This window comes from Eubalaena glacialis, chromosome X, assembly GCF_028564815.1.
Source record: "Eubalaena glacialis isolate mEubGla1 chromosome X, mEubGla1.1.hap2.+ XY, whole genome shotgun sequence".
Lineage (NCBI taxonomy): Eukaryota > Metazoa > Chordata > Mammalia > Artiodactyla > Balaenidae > Eubalaena > Eubalaena glacialis.
Genome location: NC_083736.1, coordinates 137377999 through 137397243, shown reverse-complemented (window position 1 = coordinate 137397243; position 19245 = coordinate 137377999). Strand labels below are relative to the sequence as shown.

The 19245-nt window shown below is 59.0% G+C and overlaps 3 protein-coding genes across 3 annotated transcripts; 2 read left to right on the top strand and 1 right to left on the bottom strand.

Moving 5' to 3' along the window:
• The first annotated feature begins 549 nt into the window (after positions 1-549).
• Positions 550-1498, top strand: LOC133082590 (prothymosin alpha-like). Its single transcript, XM_061179250.1, has one exon. The coding sequence runs from the start codon at positions 714-716 to the stop codon at positions 1044-1046; it is 333 nt and encodes a 110-aa protein (XP_061035233.1). The 5' UTR covers positions 550-713; the 3' UTR covers positions 1047-1498.
• Positions 1499-2591: 1093 nt separating this feature from the next.
• Positions 2592-5209, top strand: LOC133081953 (uncharacterized). The gene is made up of 6 exons (XM_061178260.1): positions 2592-2654; positions 2793-3160; positions 3234-3577; positions 3751-3830; positions 3946-4060; positions 4810-5209. The coding sequence occupies exons 1-6, from the start codon at positions 2592-2594 to the stop codon at positions 5094-5096; spliced, it is 1257 nt and encodes a 418-aa protein (XP_061034243.1). The 3' UTR covers positions 5097-5209.
• A 7374-nt stretch (positions 5210-12583) lies between these two features.
• EMD (emerin) lies at positions 12584-14979 on the bottom strand. The gene is made up of 6 exons (XM_061179249.1): positions 14729-14979; positions 14494-14601; positions 14257-14334; positions 13922-14055; positions 13399-13445; positions 12584-13316 (listed from the first exon to the last, which is right to left on the bottom strand). The coding sequence occupies exons 1-6, from the start codon at positions 14808-14810 to the stop codon at positions 12986-12988; spliced, it is 780 nt and encodes a 259-aa protein (XP_061035232.1). The 5' UTR covers positions 14811-14979; the 3' UTR covers positions 12584-12985.
• Between the last annotated feature and the right edge of the window lie 4266 nt (positions 14980-19245).

The window sequence follows — 19245 nt, the reverse complement described above, 5'->3', positions numbered from 1 at the left end:
ATTTACAACACATGGAACAAAGGACTAACAGCCCTAGTGTATGACAAGCAGGGTCTTTTGGGGAGGCAATTATGTAGTGTCCATTGAAACTGTAAATGCCCATAGGTTTTGACCTGGCAGGTCCACTTAGAGGTAATTATTCTAGGGTGACATTGACACATGTTCAGAGCAGGTAGCAAAAACAAAGAAAAAGGAGGAGAAGAAGAAGAAGAAGGGAAAAGGTAAAAGTTCATCAGTTGGGGATTTGTTATGCAAATTATAGGACGTGTACTCTATCAAATACCGCGTGGCCAGAGAAGAAATGAGCTAGATGTTTCTGTACTGACATGGAAGAATTTCGAAGCTATATTATTGCTAGTTAAAAGAAAATCACAATTGAACGTACAGGGCTTGTGTTTTTTAAAACTGTGTGAGTAACTATGTTGGTGATTGCATACAAGAACATAGTTAGAAGTGAGAAACAGAACTGTTAACAGTCTTGCTTAAGATAATGTTTTGTAAAAATTTTCAATTATGTGCTTTAAAAATATGCGGGGACTGGCTGCTCTGAAAAGCCATCTTTGCATTGTTCCCGTGACCGGCTCACCGCTCGCCGCAGCCACCTCCGCCGCGCGCCTCCTCCGCCGCCGCGGACTCCGGCAGCTTTATCGCCAGAGTCGTCGAACTCCCGCTTTCTTTTTAATCCGTGCATCGGATCACCGGCGTGCCCCATCATGTCAGATGCGGCCGTGGACACCAGCTCCGAAATCACCACCAAGGACTTAAAAGAGAAGAAGGACGTTGTGGAGGAGGCGGAGAATGGGAGAGAGGCACCTGCTAACGGAAATGCTAACGAGGAAAATGGGGAGCAGGAGGCCGACAATGAGGTAGATGAAGAAGAGGAGGAAGGTGGGGAGGAAGAGGAGGAGGAGGAGGAAGGTGATGGTGAGGAAGAGGATGGAGATGAAGATGAGGAGGCTGAGGCTGCTACCGGCAAACGGGCAGCTGAAGATGACGAGGATGACGATGTTGACACCAAGAAGCAGAAGACTGATGAGGATGACTAGACAGCAAAAAAGGAAAAGTTAAACTTAAAAGGCCACCGTGACCTATTCACCCTCCACTTCCCGTCTCAGAATCTAAACGTGGTCACCTTCGAGTAGAGAGTCCCGCCTGCCCGCCCGCCCACTGCGGGCAGCGCCACCGCAGATGACACGCGCTCTCCACCACCCAACCAAAACCACAACGCGAATTTGCAACAGGGGAGGAAAAAAGAACCAAAACTTCCAAGGCCCTGCTTTTTTTCTTAAAGTACTTTAAAAAGGAAAATTTGTTTGTATTTTTTATTTACATTTTATATTTTTGTACATATTGTTAGGGGGTCAGCCATTTTTAATGATCTCGGATGACCAAACCAGCCTTCGGAGCGTTCTCTGTCCTACTTCTGACTTTACTTGTGGTGTGACCATGTTCATTATAATCTCAAAGGAGAAAAAAAACCTTGTAAAAAAAGCAAAAACAACAACAAAAAAACAATCTTATTCCGAGCATTCCAGTAACTTTTTTTGTGTATGTACTTAGCTGTACTATAAGTAATTGGTTTGTATGAGATGGTTAAAAAGGCCAAAGATAAAAGGTTTCTTTTTTTTCCTTTTTTTGTCTATGAAGTTGCTGTTTATTTTTTTTGGCCTGTTTGATGTATGTGTGAAACAATGTTGTCCAACAATAAACCGGAATTTTATTTTGCTGAGTTGTTCTAAAAAAAAAAAAAAAAAAAAAAATGCGGGTTGGGCTTCCCTGGCGGCGCAGTGGTTGAGAGTCTGCCTGCCAATGCAGGCGACACGGGTTCGAGCCCTGCCCTGGGACGATCCCACATGCCGCAAAGCAGCTAGGCCCGTGAGCCACAATTACTGAGCCTGCGCGTCTGGAGCCTGTGCTCTGCAACAAGAGAGGCCGCAATAGTGAGAGGCCCGCGCACCGCGATGAAGAGTGGCCCCCGCTTGCCACAACTAGAGAAAGCCCTCGCACAGAAACGAAGACCCAACACAGCCATAAATAAAAAAAAAAAAAAAAAAAAAAAACTGGAAAAATATGCGGGTTGCTAACGTGTAAAATGGTCCAGCCACCGTGGAATGCAAATTGGCAGTTTCTTCCAAGGCTAAACTTCCACCTCCTTAGAACCCAGCAGTTGCACTGTTGGGCAGGCATGCCAAAGAAATGGAAACTTCTGACCACAGGAAAACCTGTACACGAACGTTCATAGCAGATTTATTTGTAGAAGCCTAAAAGTGGGAATCGGCAACATGTCCCTCAGTGGGTGAAGGCCTGAACAAACTGTGGCTGATCCACACCAAGAACGACAGCTAGCAATACAAAGGAACAACTAACTATTGATACCTGCAACCATTCCGATGGATGGATCTCAAGAGCAGTGTGTGAGTGAAAAAAAGCCCTGGTGGCTCGCGGGATCCTAGCTCCGGCCCGGAGCAGGGATGGAACCCCCGCCCTTGGCAGTGAGAGCAGGGACTCCTAACCACTGGACCGCCAGGGAGGTCCTTATGTAATGTCTTCAAATGACAAAATTACAGAGCTGAGAATAGAATCCGGTTGCCATGGGTTGGGAGGAGGAGGAGGGAGGGGGCTGTGGCTATGAAAGGTCTACAGGAGGGGTCCTTGTGAGGGGACGGGCTGGATATTGATGGCAGTGGTGGTCACCTGAGTCCACACACACACACACACACACAAACGGGGATAAAACCCGGAGCAGCTCTCCGCTGGCACCAATGCCCTTTCCTGGTGTGCGGTCCCACTAGCTGTGCAACAGGCTGACGCTGGCGGAACTGCGGGAGGTGCTCCGGCCTCTTGGACATTTCCGTGTAACTTCCTGTGAACTTAATTCCTTCAGAATACAAGTTCACACCAAAAGCACACAAGCAGGGCTTAGAGTGTACACATTGGACCACTCGCGCGACTCTGCACGGACAGTCCCTGCTCTCCTGGTGGGGACACCTAGAGGCCGCAGCCGGCCCAGCCGGCCCAGCCGGCGGCGGAGGAAAAACCGCGCGGGGGCAGAGCCGAGAGGGGCGCGCAAGGGGGCTTCTTTTGATTGGGCAACGGAGGTGCCCGTCACACCAGAGGGGCCGGGTTTCCTGGGGGCGGGTCTCGTCACGAGTCGAGCTTGGTCATTGGCGAAGCCAGCCGGAAGGGGTGGGCAGGAAGGCGGTGCTCCGCGGCTTCCGGTGGGCGCGCTGAAGGGACGTGAGGAGGCCGGCGCGGGGGCGGTCAGGGCGGGGCTCGACGCGCCGGGACGACGCCCCGGCCTTGTGGTCACCGCCCACCTTCCCCGGACTCCGCCCCCCGCCCCCTCTGGTTCCTGGGCCTGGCCAGAGTCCCCGTTCCCCGAGTCCCCGGGGGGGCCTACGCCTTCTCCCGGGGAGAGGCCGAGGAGAAGCCTCCACCGAGTCCAGGCCCCTGGAGACCTCGGGGGCTCCGTCGGGCGCCCCTCCCGCCGCTCCCGGCAGGATTCCCCGCACTGTCCTGAGGGCGTCTGGCGCTCGAGATGGCCAGGGACAGTGTATTGGGGGTCCCCAGGGGCCTGGTGAGGGGGGAAAGGAGGGCGGCGACCCCACCGGGATGGCAAAGGGCACGGTCACACCGTCTGCGGGCCCCCCCCGCCCCAGTCCTGGCCTCTGAGGGCGGCCTTGGCTCCGCGCTCCTGAGAGCTTCCACCCTGCCGCCACCCCACCCCTTGCCTGGCCCACTGTGTTCCAGCGCCCCTGAGTGTGATTCGGCCGGTTCTCTGTGAAGCACGGATCCTCCCCGCTCCACACACGCGTGGTATCCAGGGAGAGGTGGGCAGAGCTGCGGCCGTGCCCGGAAACTTGGTGTCTGCCAGGGGTGTCTGTCCATGCTGCTGGAGGGGGGGACGGCACGAAGTAACAAAGTCTTCCCCATGTCACTTGACAGGTGTGGCCTGCTGGGAAGGAGTCCTGCCCAAGCACGCCTGTTCTCCAGGACAACCTGTGGTTGCAGCCATCGGCCATCAGTGCCTGCCTGCCTGCCTCTCACCTGGGAGGTCAAGGTGAGCCCCGCAGAGAGAGAAAGCTCATGGCTTCTCTAGAAGAGGGTGCGATCAGGAACCGTCCATCCCGGTGGTGGTTCTCACGCTGAGAGGCGCGTAAGAACACCTGGAGGGCGCGTTCAAACCTGGGTTGCAGGGCCCCACCCCAGAGGCTCTGATCTTGCACACCTGGGGCGGGGCCTGCGAATTTGCTAGTCCAGCAATCCTGGGTGATGCTGCTGCTGGCCCAGAGACCCCACTGTGAGAAGCACTGCTCTAGAGGCCTGAGACTCCTAGGTGTGTGCCCCCTGCCCTACCCCACACTGGCTCCTCTGCAGGGTCCCCACGGGCCTGGGAAGCGCCAGGAGGGTACTGGCTCTCGCGAGATCTGGGGCTTCCCGTTGAGCAGCCTTCACCCTTCCCTGCCTGAGGATGTGGTCCACAGCGCCCCGCTCCCCTTTACCCCCCCCCCCCCCCCCCCCCCCGCCCCGGCAGGATCAGGTGTCAGGTTCGTACACGTGCTCAGCAGTTCCCGACTGGGGCTGATAACATCTGGACACTTAGGAGGGAGGGGCGGAGGCCTGGGCGTGGGGATGGGAAGAACTCTCTGATGAGGCAGAAGAAAAAGACCTGACCGCCAAGCTCAGAGATGGGAAAGGAACACGGGCCCTGAGACCAAGAGTGTGGATTTGGGGGAGCGTGGAGGCCAGAAAGGGGGTTGTCTGCCCGGGAACTGCCCTGACAGTTGTCTGGTCTGTGGGCGTGGCCAGCCCTCTCCAGCCGCCGCCTTTCCTGCCAAACGTTCCTCACCAAGAGGGTCTCCCAGCTCCTGGGTGATGCTGCCCAGACCTGCTCAACGCCCAGCGCCACCACCCACCGTTTTGGCCAGTCTTTGCGGTGGCGGGTCTTTGTTCGGCTCCAGGATGGCCCGCCTTCTAGTTGGAGCCTCAGAGCAAATGCAGTGCCAGTCACCAGCCACGATGTGTGCCCGGAACCAGCAGCTCTGGGACCCCAACACCCGAGCACGTTCTGGCTGTGGGATCAGATGGGGGGGTAGCCTTTGGCTTGCATTTTCCGCGGCCCCCTCCTGCACCCCCTTTCCCTTTGCGTCGTTGGGCTTTCCTTGTTGACTGGTTCAAGCTCTCTATGCGTTAACGATATGAGCCCTGAGTCACGTCTTGCTACTGTTTTTTTGCCCCGCTTTGTCACTTGTGTCTTGACCTTGTGGTTTGGGGTTTGTGTTTGGCCAGGCAGACGATTTTAGTGTTTGTGTCATCAGACTTTCAAGGCTTCTCCTAATGGCTTCTGGGGCTTCTCGTCGGTTTGTTTGCTTCAGACTGACTTGGAGTGGTCTTCTCCATTTAAAATCATCGTGTATTAGTTACCCGTTGCTGCATAACAGATTATCCCAATCGTAGCACCTTAACGCAGCCAACCGTCGTACTCTCCTGCGTGTGTGAAGGACAGGATTCTAGAAGGCTTGGCTGGGGGCTTCTGGCTTGGGGTCCATCACAGGCTGCAGTCGAGGCCTCCGCTGGGGCCACAGCCCCCTGGTCTGCCTAGGGTGTGGGGATGGGCGGGGGCAGCTCTGCTTCCAAGATGGCCTTCGTGGCTGTGGCGGGGCCTCAGGCCTCCCCGCCGGGCCTCTCCCTAGGGCCGCTCAGGGCGGGGCTTCGCCAGAGCCCACGACCTAGGACAGAGCAGCCCGGAGATCAAGGCCGCAGTGTTTCTTTAAGAACTTCACCTCGAAGTGACACCCCCTCACCTCTGCTGTATTTTTATGGCTCACACGGGTCAACCCAGGAACAGCGGAGGGGGGGACGGTACCCGCTAGGGCGTAGCTTGTTCGCGTTCATGGCGGATGAGAAGGCTCCAAGGAGTGTCCTCGCTCCTGAATCTGGGTGCGGGACGCCTGGTCCGCACAGGCCCCTTGGGAATGCGTCCTTTGTCTGAGCAGGGGTGGCAGGTTCCAGCCCGGGACCGAGACAGGCAAGGCCTGTGTTTGTAAGGGCAGAGAGTGGCTTTTCACCTTTCAATGGTCACAGACAAAACACACAGAAAGCCATAGAAAGAGGGACTTCCCTGGTGGTGCAGTGGTTAAGAATCCACCTGCCAAGGCCGGGGACACGGGTTCGAGCCCTGGTCCGGTTAGATCCCACGTGCCGCGGAGCAACGAAGCCCGTGCGCCACAGCTACTGAGCCTGAGCTCTAGAGCTCGCGAGCCACAACTGCTGAGCCCGCGAGCCACAACTGCTGAGCCCGCAAGCCTGAACTACTGAAGCCCGCGCACCTAGAGCCCGTGCTCCGCAACGAGAGAAGCCACCGCAATGAGAAGCCCGCGCACCGCAACTAGAGAAAGCCCGCCCACAGCGACGAAGACCCACCTCAGCCAAAAATAAATAAAATTTTAAAAACAAAAGTTAAAAAAAAGCCAGAGGAAAGAAAGAACATGTGACAGGACCCCAGCGTGGCCCACAAAGCCAGCGGTGCGTGCCCTCTGCCCAGGAGTTTGCAGCCCTGGTGGGAGTCCCGGCTAGTTGCGCTGCCGTGGGCGCGGGGGCCGGAAGCGCTTTCTCATCACAGCAGCCCATCCACTGCCAGGACCATGCAAGTGCGCACCCAGGCCTGGGCCCCAGTGCTCTCCGACCTGCAAGGTCCCCACCCCCTCTCCTTCCCAGTGGGGTGGGGGCGGGGGCAGCTACCTTGCCTGAGGCTGGGGTGGCCTCTCTGTGCCCATAGGTGCAGGCCCTCCTCTCCCCGCTCCCCTCCCCACCCCGCCAGCCTCCCACCGTGCAGCTGGGAAGTGGGTAGGGGCAGGGAGCAGAGAGGGGTGGGCCCCATTGTGAGGGTGCAGGCTGGCGAGCCCCTTGTCCTCAGTGACCATGCCAGGTAGCCCCGGGCTGGGTTGTGTGGCTCAGCAGTGGCAGGCGCCAGCCCGGGGTGGCAGCCGAGTGTCCCTTTGGTCCCAGGAAGGAGCTCCCACTGTGGCCAAGGGAGAGGTGCCCGCCGCATCCTTCTTGGCTGGGACTCAGACGTGACTCCCTGATGACACGCTTGGTGGCTCTGAATTTGTCACGCAGGTTCTGTGGGCGGTGAGTGCCTTTCCTGTTGGCTCTCGCTGCTGGGCAACGCCAGGGCCCTTGGCGACAGCTCCCCGGCCCCGTCCGAGGCCGCCATGCACTTCTTGAACCCCAGGACCGTGGGTGTCAGGAGAGCCGGGCTCTCTGTCTCCGTCCCAGGAGCAGAGGCCGAGGCCGAGGCCGTGCTTGCTGGGCCCGGCCTCGTGGCTGTGGTGGTGGCTGCCGGGGACACCCTCCGGCTGGGATGTGGGGCCGCAGGGTCCTGGGGCTCCGGGAGGCACTCGGGCCCGCTGCAGCCCCACACTCCTGGGCCATCTGACTGTCCCCTAAGTAGAGGCACCTTTCAGTCCCTCAGCCCTGGGCAGAAGGAACGACAAGGCGGGCCCGGCTTCCCTGCAGTCTTCCCTCTGAGGCGGCCTGCCCACGGGGGCCCAGGGCACTGCGTGGGCGCGGGTCCCCCCTTGCCCGGGGGAGCTCTTCCTAGCAGCCCGCTCTGTGGATGGGCATAATCAGGGCAGCAGCCAGGCCCTGTCACCACCCAGCCGCCACCCCCCTGCAGTGCTCATCCTTGGCCCTCACCCTCTCTGCCCGCCCGAGGACCTGGGTGCCCCCCCCCCCCGCTGAGCACGGGTGTCTGTACCTGGCCCATCCTCAGTAGGTGCGCCGACCCAATGGCAGTCCCCCAGCCCCGCCCATTGTTTAGCGCTGTCCTCAGTCCTGCTCCCCTGGCTGCGGCCTCGCTGGGCTTGTGGGGACCTTCCAGACACACACACACACACACACACACACACACACACACACACACACACTCCCATCACTGGCTTCATCGGGGTTCCTGGGGGGTGTGGAGGTGGCTGCCCTGGAGCGCCGTGGCCCTGTGCCCTGGAGTTGGGTGAGGCCGCCCGTGCTGGGGGCCTGCATGGGAATCCCAAGGGTCTCCAGACTAATGTCTCCCTTGTTGAAGTGCTGGGGCTCCCTCACTGTCGGGTGGGTGGCAGTCCCATCCTGAGGGGCCGGTGCTCCCCTTTCCTCAGCCGGGTCCCTCCCATCCTCCTGTGGGAGCGGGCAGCAGGGAGGGTCGGGTGCAGAGGTGTGGCCAGAGCAGGGGTGGAGGCTGGCCGTGGGGTGTGGGTGGTCAGCTCCACCATCCCCCTGCCCTGCCCTGCCCTGCCTGGACTCAGGCCAGACAGGACCTGCAGGATGCGGGGCTGCTCCCAACTGGGGCGACCAGCCACCCCCTCCCCAGACTTAGTAGGTGAGATGGGGCCAGCCTGGGGGAAGGCGTGTGGCTGGGACCTCGTCTCTGCTCCTGGCACCTGCTGGTGAGCGGGGCTCGGGCATAGGCGTGGGGCCTGTTGGAGCTGGGCCACCACCCCTGCTGACTCTGGGTGGGTGGCCCGGGCTGGACACCCTGCGTGTGAACCTGGCTGAGGCCCAGGCCTCGCACTTCCCTGTCTCCTAGTGGCCGGGGTGTCCTCTGGGGGTTTTGCTCAGTGGGGCCACGTCCCAAGCCGTTTGCCCCCAGCAGGATGGGGTCTCGGTGGTCCTTTTCCTGATGCCATCTGCCTGTCCCCCCCCCCAGAATCCCTGGCAGGGATGGCGCCCCAGTCTCGCTCCCTCCTGACCCCTGCCCGGGCGGGCCTCAGGCTCAGGCCTGGTCTGTCCCGTGGCCTCTGTCCTCAGGGCTGTCGTCAGGGTCCTGTTTCCCCCCCTCCAGGGTGGCATCTTTTCCCCCGCTGCCGCCTAGCGTGCCTCATGGCTGCCTGGGTGTGATGTGGAGTCCGGGGCGGGGACGGAGCCTCCTGTTTAAGCTCAGCCTGGCTCTGGGGCCATTCTCCCATGGGGGCCCGTCCAGCAGGCGGGGTTCGGAAAGGATGGGAGACAGGACTGTCTCCTCCTGGCCGACTGGTACAGGGAGCAGGCAGGAGGCTCTGGGTGAGTGGGCGGGAGGGGTGCCTGGTGGGCCGAGGGGAGAAGGCGGTGCCTGGGGGGGACCACCTCTATCCCCGCCACTGGGGCTGGACTTCTCCAGCTGAGCAGCTTCCAGAAGCCTCCAGAGTGTGCCTGCCCCCCTCACCCACCAGGCAGCAGGCATGGCCTGAGAAGTGGTGGGCCAGGGGGCGGGACCTGACTTTTTTCAGAGTCCTGCCTGCCCTTGGGGGCAGGGGTAGAGTCTCCAGCGATGGCCACCCTGAACCTAGGGCAACTGGCCAGCCCCCGGGGTAGTAACAGTGGCACTTTCCTGTCCTTTAGACCCTCGGGGCCTGGGGTGGTTCATCCTTGTGGATCCACAGGCTGTGCACCCCTTGGACTGTTCTCTTGGATGGACTGTCCTCTTCAGTGCGGGGACCCGCCCAGTAGCCACCCTCTCTAGCTCAAGCAGCCGGCTCCTGCACAGGGTGGGGGTCAAGGTAGGGGTGGACCTAGGTCTGCCCAACACTGGCTGCTGCTTACCCTGGACCTGACAGGGGGGTGGAGGTCAAGGGTGGGATCCTGAGCTAGGATTCCTGGCTCCACCCCCTGCCCCACCCACAGGGCCCTCCTTTCTGTGCTCCACCAGGGATGCGGCTCAGACCTCTGGTAGCAGCCACGCATCCAGCTCCATTGCAACCAGCTCCATTGTGTCATCCAGGCTCCTCCCTGCCTGGCAGGACCACCACCACCACCATTCCCTCCCCCCTCCGTTCTGCTGGCACCTACACAGCAGGGGAGGCACTGTCCCCTTAACCTTGGGCAGCTGCTACCCCCTGCTGTGTTCCCAGCACCACTGGAGCCCTTGGTGGGGGAAGGGAGGATGGCCTAAGCCCTGGGGAATGGAAATCCTCAGTTGCCCTGTGATGGAACTCGAGAGCCCTCGGGGGACTTTCAGGCAGCTGGGCCCCTCAGAGCTCTCGCTGGAGGTAGTCTCAGAGCCCTGGGAAGTGGGGCCACGCCTGAAGGGGAGTGCTGGGGGCGGTCCAGAGCCCTTGGGAGCTAGAACTCTTTGTGAGGGGGGTGTCTAAGAGCCCTGGGGCAGGAAGCTTGAAGCCACTCAGGAGCCCGCAGCAACCCTCCCTCTGGTGCATGGTGATCAATGGATGTGGTTGCCCTTGGGGAATAAATGAATGAGAACAGGGAGACTATGTCACCTGGGTGGGGACTCTTTCGTCTCTTCTATCAGACACCACAGTGGTTGTCAAGCACACGTAGCCTCCCCCTCTTTCCTGGAACAGATCAAGGACCTGAGGCCTGGAGAGGACCATTCCACCCAGAGGCCATGCCATGTCTCTCCCCTTCCTTGGGAGGGCCCAAGCCCAGCTCCCCTTGCTCCCATGCTGTCCCTTCTCTCCGCCCCAGCTACTCCACAGAGTATCAGCATGTCAACCTTACCACGTCCCTAGGCTCCTCTTGCCTCTCCGCCCAGACCTGGTGGGGCTCCAGCTGAGCAGCAGTCCCGGGTAGCGAGAGGCTGTGGGGGAGCTGTACTCACAGGCTCGGTCCCTCTTCTCGACATACTTGATTTGGGATCCGTTGCTGAAGCAAGATGTCTCACCATGCCGCCCTGGAGTTCTGGTGCACTGGCAACCTGACTACCTCTTCTGCACCCCCACCCCCATTCAGGCTCATTGATCTGACCATCAGGCCTTATTGTCACCAATGAGGAGGCAGCACCCCCTGCCCATGCCCACCACCCACCATGAAGCAACCAAGTCTCATCTCAGCTCTTGCACTGGGATGGCAAGGGGCAGAAGCTGGAGACCTGGGGAGTCCATGCCACAGTTGGCTGGGTGCTGGGGGAGCCAGGTGGGAGGGGCTTGCAGCAAACAAAGGAGGCTGAGGCTGTGGGAGGGGTGAGAAAATTAGAAGCAATTTCTTTCATTCTTTTTTGTATATATTTTAAAATATTTTTAAAATGTATATATTTTTTGGCTGCGTCAGGTCTTAGTTGCGGTACACAAGATCTTTCATTGTGACGCTCGGGCTCTTCATTGCGGCGTGTGGGTTTTTCTCTCTCTAGTTGTGGCGTGGGCTCCAGGGCGCGTGGGCTGTCTCGTTGAGGCACATAAGCTCAGTAGCTGTGGCACGTGGGCTTAGTTGCCCCACGGCATGTGGGATCTTAGTTCCCCCAGCAGGGATCGAACCCGTGTCCCCTTCATTGGAAGGTGGATTCTTTTTTTTTTTTTTAATAAATTTATTTATTTTTGGCTGTGTTGGGTCTTCGTTGCTGCACGTGGGCTTTCTCTAGTTGCAGAGAGCGGGAGCTACTCTTTTGTTGCGGTGCGCGGGCTTCTCATTGCAGTGGCTTCTCTTGTTGTGGAGCATGGGCTCTAGGCTCACCAGCTCAGTAGCTGTGGCTCGTGGGCTCTAGAGCACAGGCTCAGTAGTTGTGGCGCATGGGCTTAGTTGCTCTGCGGCATGTGGGATCTTCCTGGACCAGGGATCGAACCCATGTCCCTGCATCGGCAGGCGGATTCTTAACCACTGAGCCACCAGGAAAGTCCCATCATTCTTTTTTATTTTAAATGCACAAAAAAGTATGTGTTATTTTTAAGAAAACACCCGCCCCCCCCAGAAAAAAAAGTGGGGAGACTAGGATGCATCAGAAAGAAATGTCCAGGAGCTTTGGTAGGATGGTTCCAGCCCCAGCCCTGACCAAAGCTCACCACGCAGCCATAGACAGCCAAGAGCCCCCAAAGGCTCAAGAGCCCCCAAAGGCTCAGGAGCTCATGGTGTGCACGCAGGTGAGAGGCCAGGCCCTGCCAAGTCCTGCCACCTGTAGCAAGGAGCCGGTCAGAGGTGAGAGGGACTGATGCTGGGGCCCCACCCAACGAGGTAGCCCTTGTGGTGCCTGATTCCCACTTGTTTACACGGAGCCAGCCTCTCCACGCTTTACTGCCCTCTACTGGCAGTGCAGAGCCAGGACGCACAGCCTCTTGCGGCAGTCTACCCTTGGTTTCCTTCTTTGAAAATTATGAAATACCCACAGCAGAAAACCTGGCAATAAGAAAGAATATAGCCAGGTGAGGAACTGGTTTACCGAAAGGTGATGGAGCATTCCAGAGTACTGGGAGCCTTCCCCTGTAGCATTAAACAATCAGCTTTCCAGCAGAAATGGCCCACCAAGCAGACGCCTCGTTTCCTCTTCATCCCCCTAGCCTTGAACACCAAGACTGGCGTCTGCTGGAAAGTTAAACACCCATAACTGACATCGTGCAAGCAGCCTCGCCTGCATTTCCAAGTGGGTTCTCCGTGTGACAGTTATTTTTATGAGTAGTTACAAGAGCTTTGGGTAACGAGTCAGGGAGCAGACCCCAGAAGCAAAGCACAAATATGTCCATGGGTAGCATGTGATCCCTACCCCAAGCGCAAAGGAAGAAAAGAAGAACCAACAAAGCCAGATGGCAATTCTGGAGACCCAAGGCCTGGAGGGCCTTAGCAGGGGGCAGCCCAACCCCTCCCCACATTAAAGGGAAGAGCCCACACGTTAAAAATAAACAGTCTTTTTATTGTCCACGAAAACAAAGTCAGGGTGGCCTTTGGTTAATCCCCCCCAATGAGGTGACAATGAACAGGAGGCATGCAATGACGACAACCATGTTCTCCTCTCCACGAGAAGGGTCTTGCCCTCCTAGGCCCTAAGGGTCAGAGGCAAGTAGGGCCAGGAGGCTCCAGAGGAACACCTGCCCAGGCCCACCATGCTGCAGAGGGCCCAGGCCTGCTGCCTCCCTGGCAGGACAAGGCAGGGGAAGCAAACATTGCCCCTGTCCCAGTACCCCCAAGCTAGAACACACAGAAAAGCCCCAACCCCCCTCCCCCAGAAAACACTGCTAAGGCAGTCAGCCAGGACTTCCAAGAGCAGCTGGCCCCAAGCCACCAAGCCAGACCCTCAGGGCCCCGCCCAGAAGGGGTTGCTATCCTCGGCCTGCATGGAGTAGTAAACAAAAAGCAGGAAGGCAGCAAAGACCAGGAACAGGAGCATCTGGCCCCAGAGTGGGACCTGGCGATCCTGGCCCAGACCAGCCCCAGGGGCCTGCTTTTCTGGCCGGATGGCACGGCGGGTGAGCCACGAAGGAGGAGGAGATGAAGATGAGGACACGGCAGAGGTGGAGGAGGTGGGGTAATAGGACAGGCCCAGGGAGCTTCTGGAGACGTTGGAAACAGGGCGGTAGTGTGCGATGCTCTGGTAGGCACTGTCCCGGCCATACACGGGGCGTTCCCTGAGGCAAAGAGGGGAGCAGATAAGCCAGGAAGGCCTGAGCCCAGAATCAGCCCCAGTCCCTGGCCCTCCCTACTACTCACCTATCCTTGCCCTCCTCTTCAGAAGAGAAAAGATTGTCTTCGCGAACCTACAGAAGTGAATCAGGGTAAGGATACTGGCTGGCAGGGTCAGCGTGGCCCCGTCATACCCCTCAGTCCAAACTTCCCTGCCCAGCCTATTCTGAACACTGCTTCAAGGCCTGGGCCTTGCCACCCTCCAGCACCCTTCTTGGTTCCTGGCCTTATGTCTGTGAGGCCTTGCCACTTGCTAAGTGACTGTCCCAGCTGCCTACACCCTACTTTCTGCCCCAGGATTCTCAGAAAGAGTTCAAACCTAGATCCCAGGCAAGGGTGCAGGGCATGTACCAGGCACTCTAGTCAAACAGTTCTGACAGCCCCCCCCCCCCAAAAAAGGCACTGACCTGGCAGGTGTCTGCTGACCCCACCTCTCCCGGGAGGCTCTGGGAGCCACCATTTGCACCCAGTGGCCCCCTTGATTTATCCAAACCCCGCAATCACTCCCTCAGGTTGTACCCAAGTACAGGGTGCCCGACAGCCAGCTCACCTGGTGGTGAAAGGTGTCAGCATCTGAGAGTGAAGCCGAGGGCTGGCGGAAGCCCTTGGATGTGCCCACAGACTCAGGCTCCCCGTAAGTCCTGGTGGTCAAGTAACTCTCCTCATAGTAGTCATCATTACAGCCTTGGGAAGGGGGGGCAGCGGTAGCAGAGGGAGCAACGGTGTCCCCACCTGGCCAGATGGCCCTAATCTGAATCCCATTTGGGGGCCTGTGACTCGGTTTTTCCCCTCCAGGACTACTGTAGGACGGCGGGGGTTGAGATCTCAGGTTCTCCCTGACACTGGAACGAAGGTGTCAGGGTGCCCACCCCACCCCTGCCTTACCCTTGCTCTGGTAAAGTAAGGCGTCCTCTTTCTTGGGCAGATCGTACATATCCGAGTCCACGGACGCTGAATCTAAGTCTGAATGGGGGAGGGGCCAGGGCCATTTGCCTCCAAGGCTCACCTCCCCTTTCCCCTGTGCCCCTCCCGGCCAGCGCCCCTGCCACACCATCGCGACCCCTTCCTCCCAAACCCTGTCCCCGAGGGCGGCCAGGTGGAGCCGTGGGGCGGGGGCCTCACCCGAGAACCGATAGGAGAAAGAGGATGTGGACGAGTTCGGGGGCGAGAGCCTCCGCCTCTGGGTCTCATACTCGAAGATTTTCTTTTCGTAGAGCTTGCGAGTGGAACCTGGCCAGACATGGGGCACAGGGCGGTCAGGGCGCGGGCCGCGAGACCGGGGGCGGCGCGGAGAGGGGTTAAGGAAGGGGGCGCGGGGCGAAGCGCGGGGAGGGGGCCCGCCGCCGCCGCCGCGTACCCACGACGGGCCCGTGCGGGATGTTGTACTGGCGCAGCACGGCAGCCAGCTCGGCGTCCGACAGGACCGCGTAGTCGTCCATGGCGGGCAGCGGGCGGCAGAGGCCTGGGGGTGGCCCGGGCCTGGCGATACGGGCCGAGCTACGACTGCCTCAGAGCGCGGCAGGGGTAGCGCGAACGCCTCGGGAGCGGCTACGCCCGCGTCACGCCTGCGTCACGTTCGCGTCCAACCGCGGTCCCTGCGGGCCGCGCGCGCTGCGCGGGGCGGAGCCAGGACGCGGGGAGCCCCCGGCGCAGAACGGTCGGGCCCAGGGAACGGGCGGGGCGGGGCGGGGCTGGCGAGCCCAGACGTCACAGGCTGACGGGATTGGCTAGAGGCGAAAGAGGGATGTAGGGCGCGCTAGAGCCGAAGAGCCGCGGACCGGTCGGGCCGTGGGAGAGGGCGGGGCTGTGCGTCCGGGAGGGGGCGGGGCCTGCGAGCCCAGAGACGTCACACGCTGGCGTGTTTGGGCTAGACGGGAACGAGGGGCGGGGCCTGCGCTCGAGGGGGACGAGCTTAGACCCGCCGGGACCTGGGAGCGGGGCGGGGTCGGCGAGCCAAGACGTCACCAGCTGGCCTGTTCGGGCCCGAAGTGAAGAGGGGCGGGGCCTGTGGCCGTGGAACCGGCAGAAACCGGCCAGGACATAGAAGTGGGGCGGGGCCGCGCGCTGGCCGGGGCTCGCCCTCCCTGAGTCTCATGGACTCCGCTCGGTCCCCGCAGCCCCCCTGCCGTCCACCCTCCGCTGAGCTCCGGCGCTTGGGGTTCCCTGGCCGCGCCGCAGCCGGCCGCCCCGGCAGCAGCAGCAGCAGCGGGAAGGGCCCCGATCTGAAGGGCGAGACCTTGGAGAGCGCGGGTCCGGGCCCGGACCCTAGGCCGCCCCCCCAGACCCCCAGACCCCCTGCCCCAGCCCGCCTTCCCGCTCTGCAGGGCCTGGCCTGCGCACCTGCGCCCCGCCGGTCCCCACCGCCTCCCTCCCTCCCCGCTCCACCCGGGAGGAAATGGGGCACTGGGCCAGGAGGCCACCGGCACTCCAGGAGCCAGCAGCCTTGGAAGGGGCCCGGGCGTGCCGATGCGCACTGGCACAGGGCGCCGTGTGATGCATGCAGAGACAGCGAGTGCCCGCCTCACCCACCCGCTGTCCACCTGGGGCGGGAGGGGCTTCGTCTCCTGTCGGAATGGCCCCTGAGCCCAGTGTGACCAGCGGTCAGGCAGCGGCGGGGGGCGGGGGTGGGGGCTTCCAGACTCAGAGGGACCTGCTCCGGGGTTCCAGTAAGACTTGGTGGGCTCTGAGCACCTGGGTCTCGGTGGGCTTCGGGGCCGTGGTAGTGCAGAGCGGGCCCCCAGGACAGGAGGGCCAGGGGACCGAAGGGGGCAAACCACGGAAGGCTGCCAAGGCCTGCTGGGGAGCCGGGACTGTCACTAGGAGTTGGTGAGGGGCTTGGTCAGTAAAGAGCTGCCCTGTGGAAATTGGGAAGGAGATGACAGTCACGTTCTAAACGAAGGCAGCTGATGGAGTGTGGGGGCACTGAAGTGCTCCTCCGGGAACTGGGAGCCTGGAGAGGAGGTTCTCATAGATGACGGCTGGTACCTGGGGGAAGACAAGGCAGGAAGGCTGGCCCAGCTGGTGAGGGTCACAGACCAGTTCTGCATGGAGGTTCGTTCGTGGGGTGGAGAGAAGATAGGGCCCTGGTTTGACCACACACAAAGACCCTCAGAAAAGTTGCTGTAGGCTGGGTTTTAGAGTAAAGATGAGGCCTGCTCTGTCTCCCAAAATATGAGGGCCCCAGACATGCATGGCAGTACGAGGGGGCAGAGCCCTGGGCAGGGCAGGGTCTTGCTGCTTATCTCAGGGCAGGGAGGGAGATGGCGTTTGGGCTCTGGGCCGCTCGGAGTTGGCCTCATGGAATTTGGAGTTTTGGCAAGATCAGATTCCCCAGTACCTCTCCAAGCCTTCTGCAGTGCTGGCCCCTGTCCCAGAGGCTGTCCTCCCCATGCCACCCCTCCCCATACAGACCCAAGATGTTTCCTTATGAGGTCAAGGAATTCTAAGTTTGCCTTCTCCTCTAGGAACAGCCCCTCCCCCGGCACCTGCCTTGGCCCTCTGCCTTTTACTTCCCTCTCCCCCAGTTGCCCCGCTATGAGGTCCCACCATGGATGGCACCAGGAGTCTGACTTGCCTGCGCACAAGCCCACCTGGAGCCCAAGTCCAGCCCCATTGCAGGCAGACCCGTCCCAGACCACCAGAAACCAGGCGAGCCCTTGACCATCAGAGCTGAGAGGCCCTCGGCACCACCCCGTCACATAGAGGAGGAATTGGGGACCCAGAGAGGGAGGAGACTTGCGCAAGGGCCCTGAGTGCAATTCATTCATGGATGTTCCCCCAGCCAGTACCTAGCCCTCGAGGTCCTAACCTGGACAGTGCGGCCCAGCGGGGATTCTGAGTCAGCAGAGGACCTGTTAGGGGAGATCTGGGGCCTTGAGGGGAGTCTTGCTGGGAAGAGTGGGCTTGGAAGCCACCGATTCCAAGTCAAGAACAAGAAGACAGTTTCTCCTTTGAGAATGGGGAATGGATTCTAAGCAGTATATTATATAACTTGTAATCCCAGCAACATCAAAAATTGTAAGGAAAAGTAATATCAACATGAATACATTTCTCAACAGTCAGGTCCAAGGAGACGATTATTCACTGAGCTATTAATGTTTTATTTAAGATAAGAACCTTAAGGGGACTTCCCTGGTGGTGCAGTGGTTAAGACTCTGCACTCCCAATGCAGGGGGCCCGGTTTCGATCTAGATCCCACATGCATGCCACAACTAAGGAGCCTGCCTGCTGCAACTAAGACCCGGTGCAACCAAATAAATAAAGTGTTACCAAATAAATTAAATAAATATTTTTTTAAAAAGATCAGAACCTTAATACTTTGGTACAATACAAAATTTAGTTTTTCTCTTCAAGGATGTTAAACATCCTATGGGTTTTGCCTGGCAATCAAATACTTTAAAACATTGCTCAGATAGTAACAAAAGTCGTAAGATGGTGATTATTGTGAAAATTAACATGTGGAAGATTGTTACAGTCAATATACAGCAGGGAATGGTTAGCTGACCAAAAGCCTCTCAATTAACACCTTGTGTTCCAGCCCTAGAACACATCCGTCCACCTTGGGACTGTTGGCACGGCTAGCTGGAGAGTCAGCTTGCCTTGGCAGTGGGAATGGAGCTGGTTCTAGTGCTTTTCAGGAACCTTCAACACAAGGAGAAAAAGTCTTTATTACGGTCTTTACCAGGCAAGAGCTGGTGCTGTACAAACCTTCGTTCCCCCAGACCTGGAAGAAGTAGAGACCCCGAGATTTTTGTGTCTCAGGGGTGTGGGGGGAGGGGAGGGAGATAGTAGTGTAAAGAGAAAATTAAAATGAAGGTGTCTCCTTCCTGCTACCCCACCTCTTGTACCCCTGGCTCCGACTGCAATGCCTGTGGTAGGTGGGTTTCCCTCCTTGAAGGACAGCCTTGGCCATGAGCTCCAACACAGCCACCTCATGGATCTAAACTCAGGCCACTCATCTGTCAAGTGAGGATAACCCAGTGCTGTGGGGACGGGGTCCCAGTAGATGGAGCAGGGAGAGACAAAGGCCGAGGTACTGCGAGGAGATCCCACCATGGGTCAAGGTGGAAAGGTCATTGCCAGCAGAGCCAGCATTTTAGCAGGTGTGACCAAACTTCTTCCTCCCTTCCTCCCTCTTCCTTCCTTCTCCCTTTTTCCCTCCTCCCTCCCTTCTTTTCTTTTTTTTTTTAAAGGTATTTTAAAATTTTTATTTATTTATTTTTGGCCACGCTGGGTCTTCGTTGCTGTGCACAGGCTTTCTGTAGTTGCAGCGAGCGGGGGCTACTCTTCGTTGCGGTGCGCGGGCTTCTCGTTGCGGTGGCTTCTCTTGTTGCAGAGCACGGGCTGTAGGCGCACGGGCTTCAGTAGTTGTGGCACGCGGGCTCAGTAGCTGTGGCTCACGGGCTCTAGAGCACAGACTCAGTAGCTGTGGCGCACGGGCTTAGTTGCTCCACGGCATGTGGGATCTTCCCAGACCAGGGCTCGAACCCATGTCCTCTGCATTGGCAGGCGGATTCTTAACCACTGCGCCACCAGGGAAGCCCCCTTCCTTCTTTTCTTTCTCTCTTTTTATGAGGTAGAATAGAATAGGAAATACCAGAGTGTTTCCAGGCAGTAAGGGGAAGTCTCACTTGGCGGACCGTCTGTTTCGGTTACTTGTGTCGATCTGTGCGTGCAGCTACTGGCTCAGGATGTCAAATGTAGTTCTTATTGAGGGTTGTGGGCAAAGTATTAAGACACTGCTTTATGTGGCCTTCCCCAAGGAAGTAACATTTGAGCTGAATATGAAGCTACCAGGAAATGGGCACGTAGGAGAGGAAGAGGGAGCCTGGCAGTGCCAGGGCATGGCTGTGCCCACCCGGTTCACAGACACTT

Coding starts and splice junctions, on each gene's coding strand:
- EMD (XM_061179249.1), bottom strand. CDS start 14,810: ATGGACGACTACGCGGTCCTGTCGGACGCCGAGCTGGCTGCCGTGCTG. Junction 13,446..13,921: donor CTGACACCTTTCACCACCAG/GTGAGCTGGCTG, acceptor TCACTTCTGTAG/GTTCGCGAAGACAATCTTTT. Junction 13,317..13,398: donor GAAGAGGAGGGCAAGGATAG/GTGAGTAGTAGG, acceptor TCTTTGCCTCAG/GGAACGCCCCGTGTATGGCC.
- LOC133082590 (XM_061179250.1), top strand. CDS start 714: ATGTCAGATGCGGCCGTGGACACCAGCTCCGAAATCACCACCAAGGAC.
- LOC133081953 (XM_061178260.1), top strand. CDS start 2,592: ATGGGTTGGGAGGAGGAGGAGGGAGGGGGCTGTGGCTATGAAAGGTCT. Junction 3,831..3,945: donor CGCGTGGTATCCAGGGAGAG/GTGGGCAGAGCT, acceptor GTCACTTGACAG/GTGTGGCCTGCTGGGAAGGA. Junction 4,061..4,809: donor CTCTCACCTGGGAGGTCAAG/GTGAGCCCCGCA, acceptor GGGCGTGGCCAG/CCCTCTCCAGCCGCCGCCTT.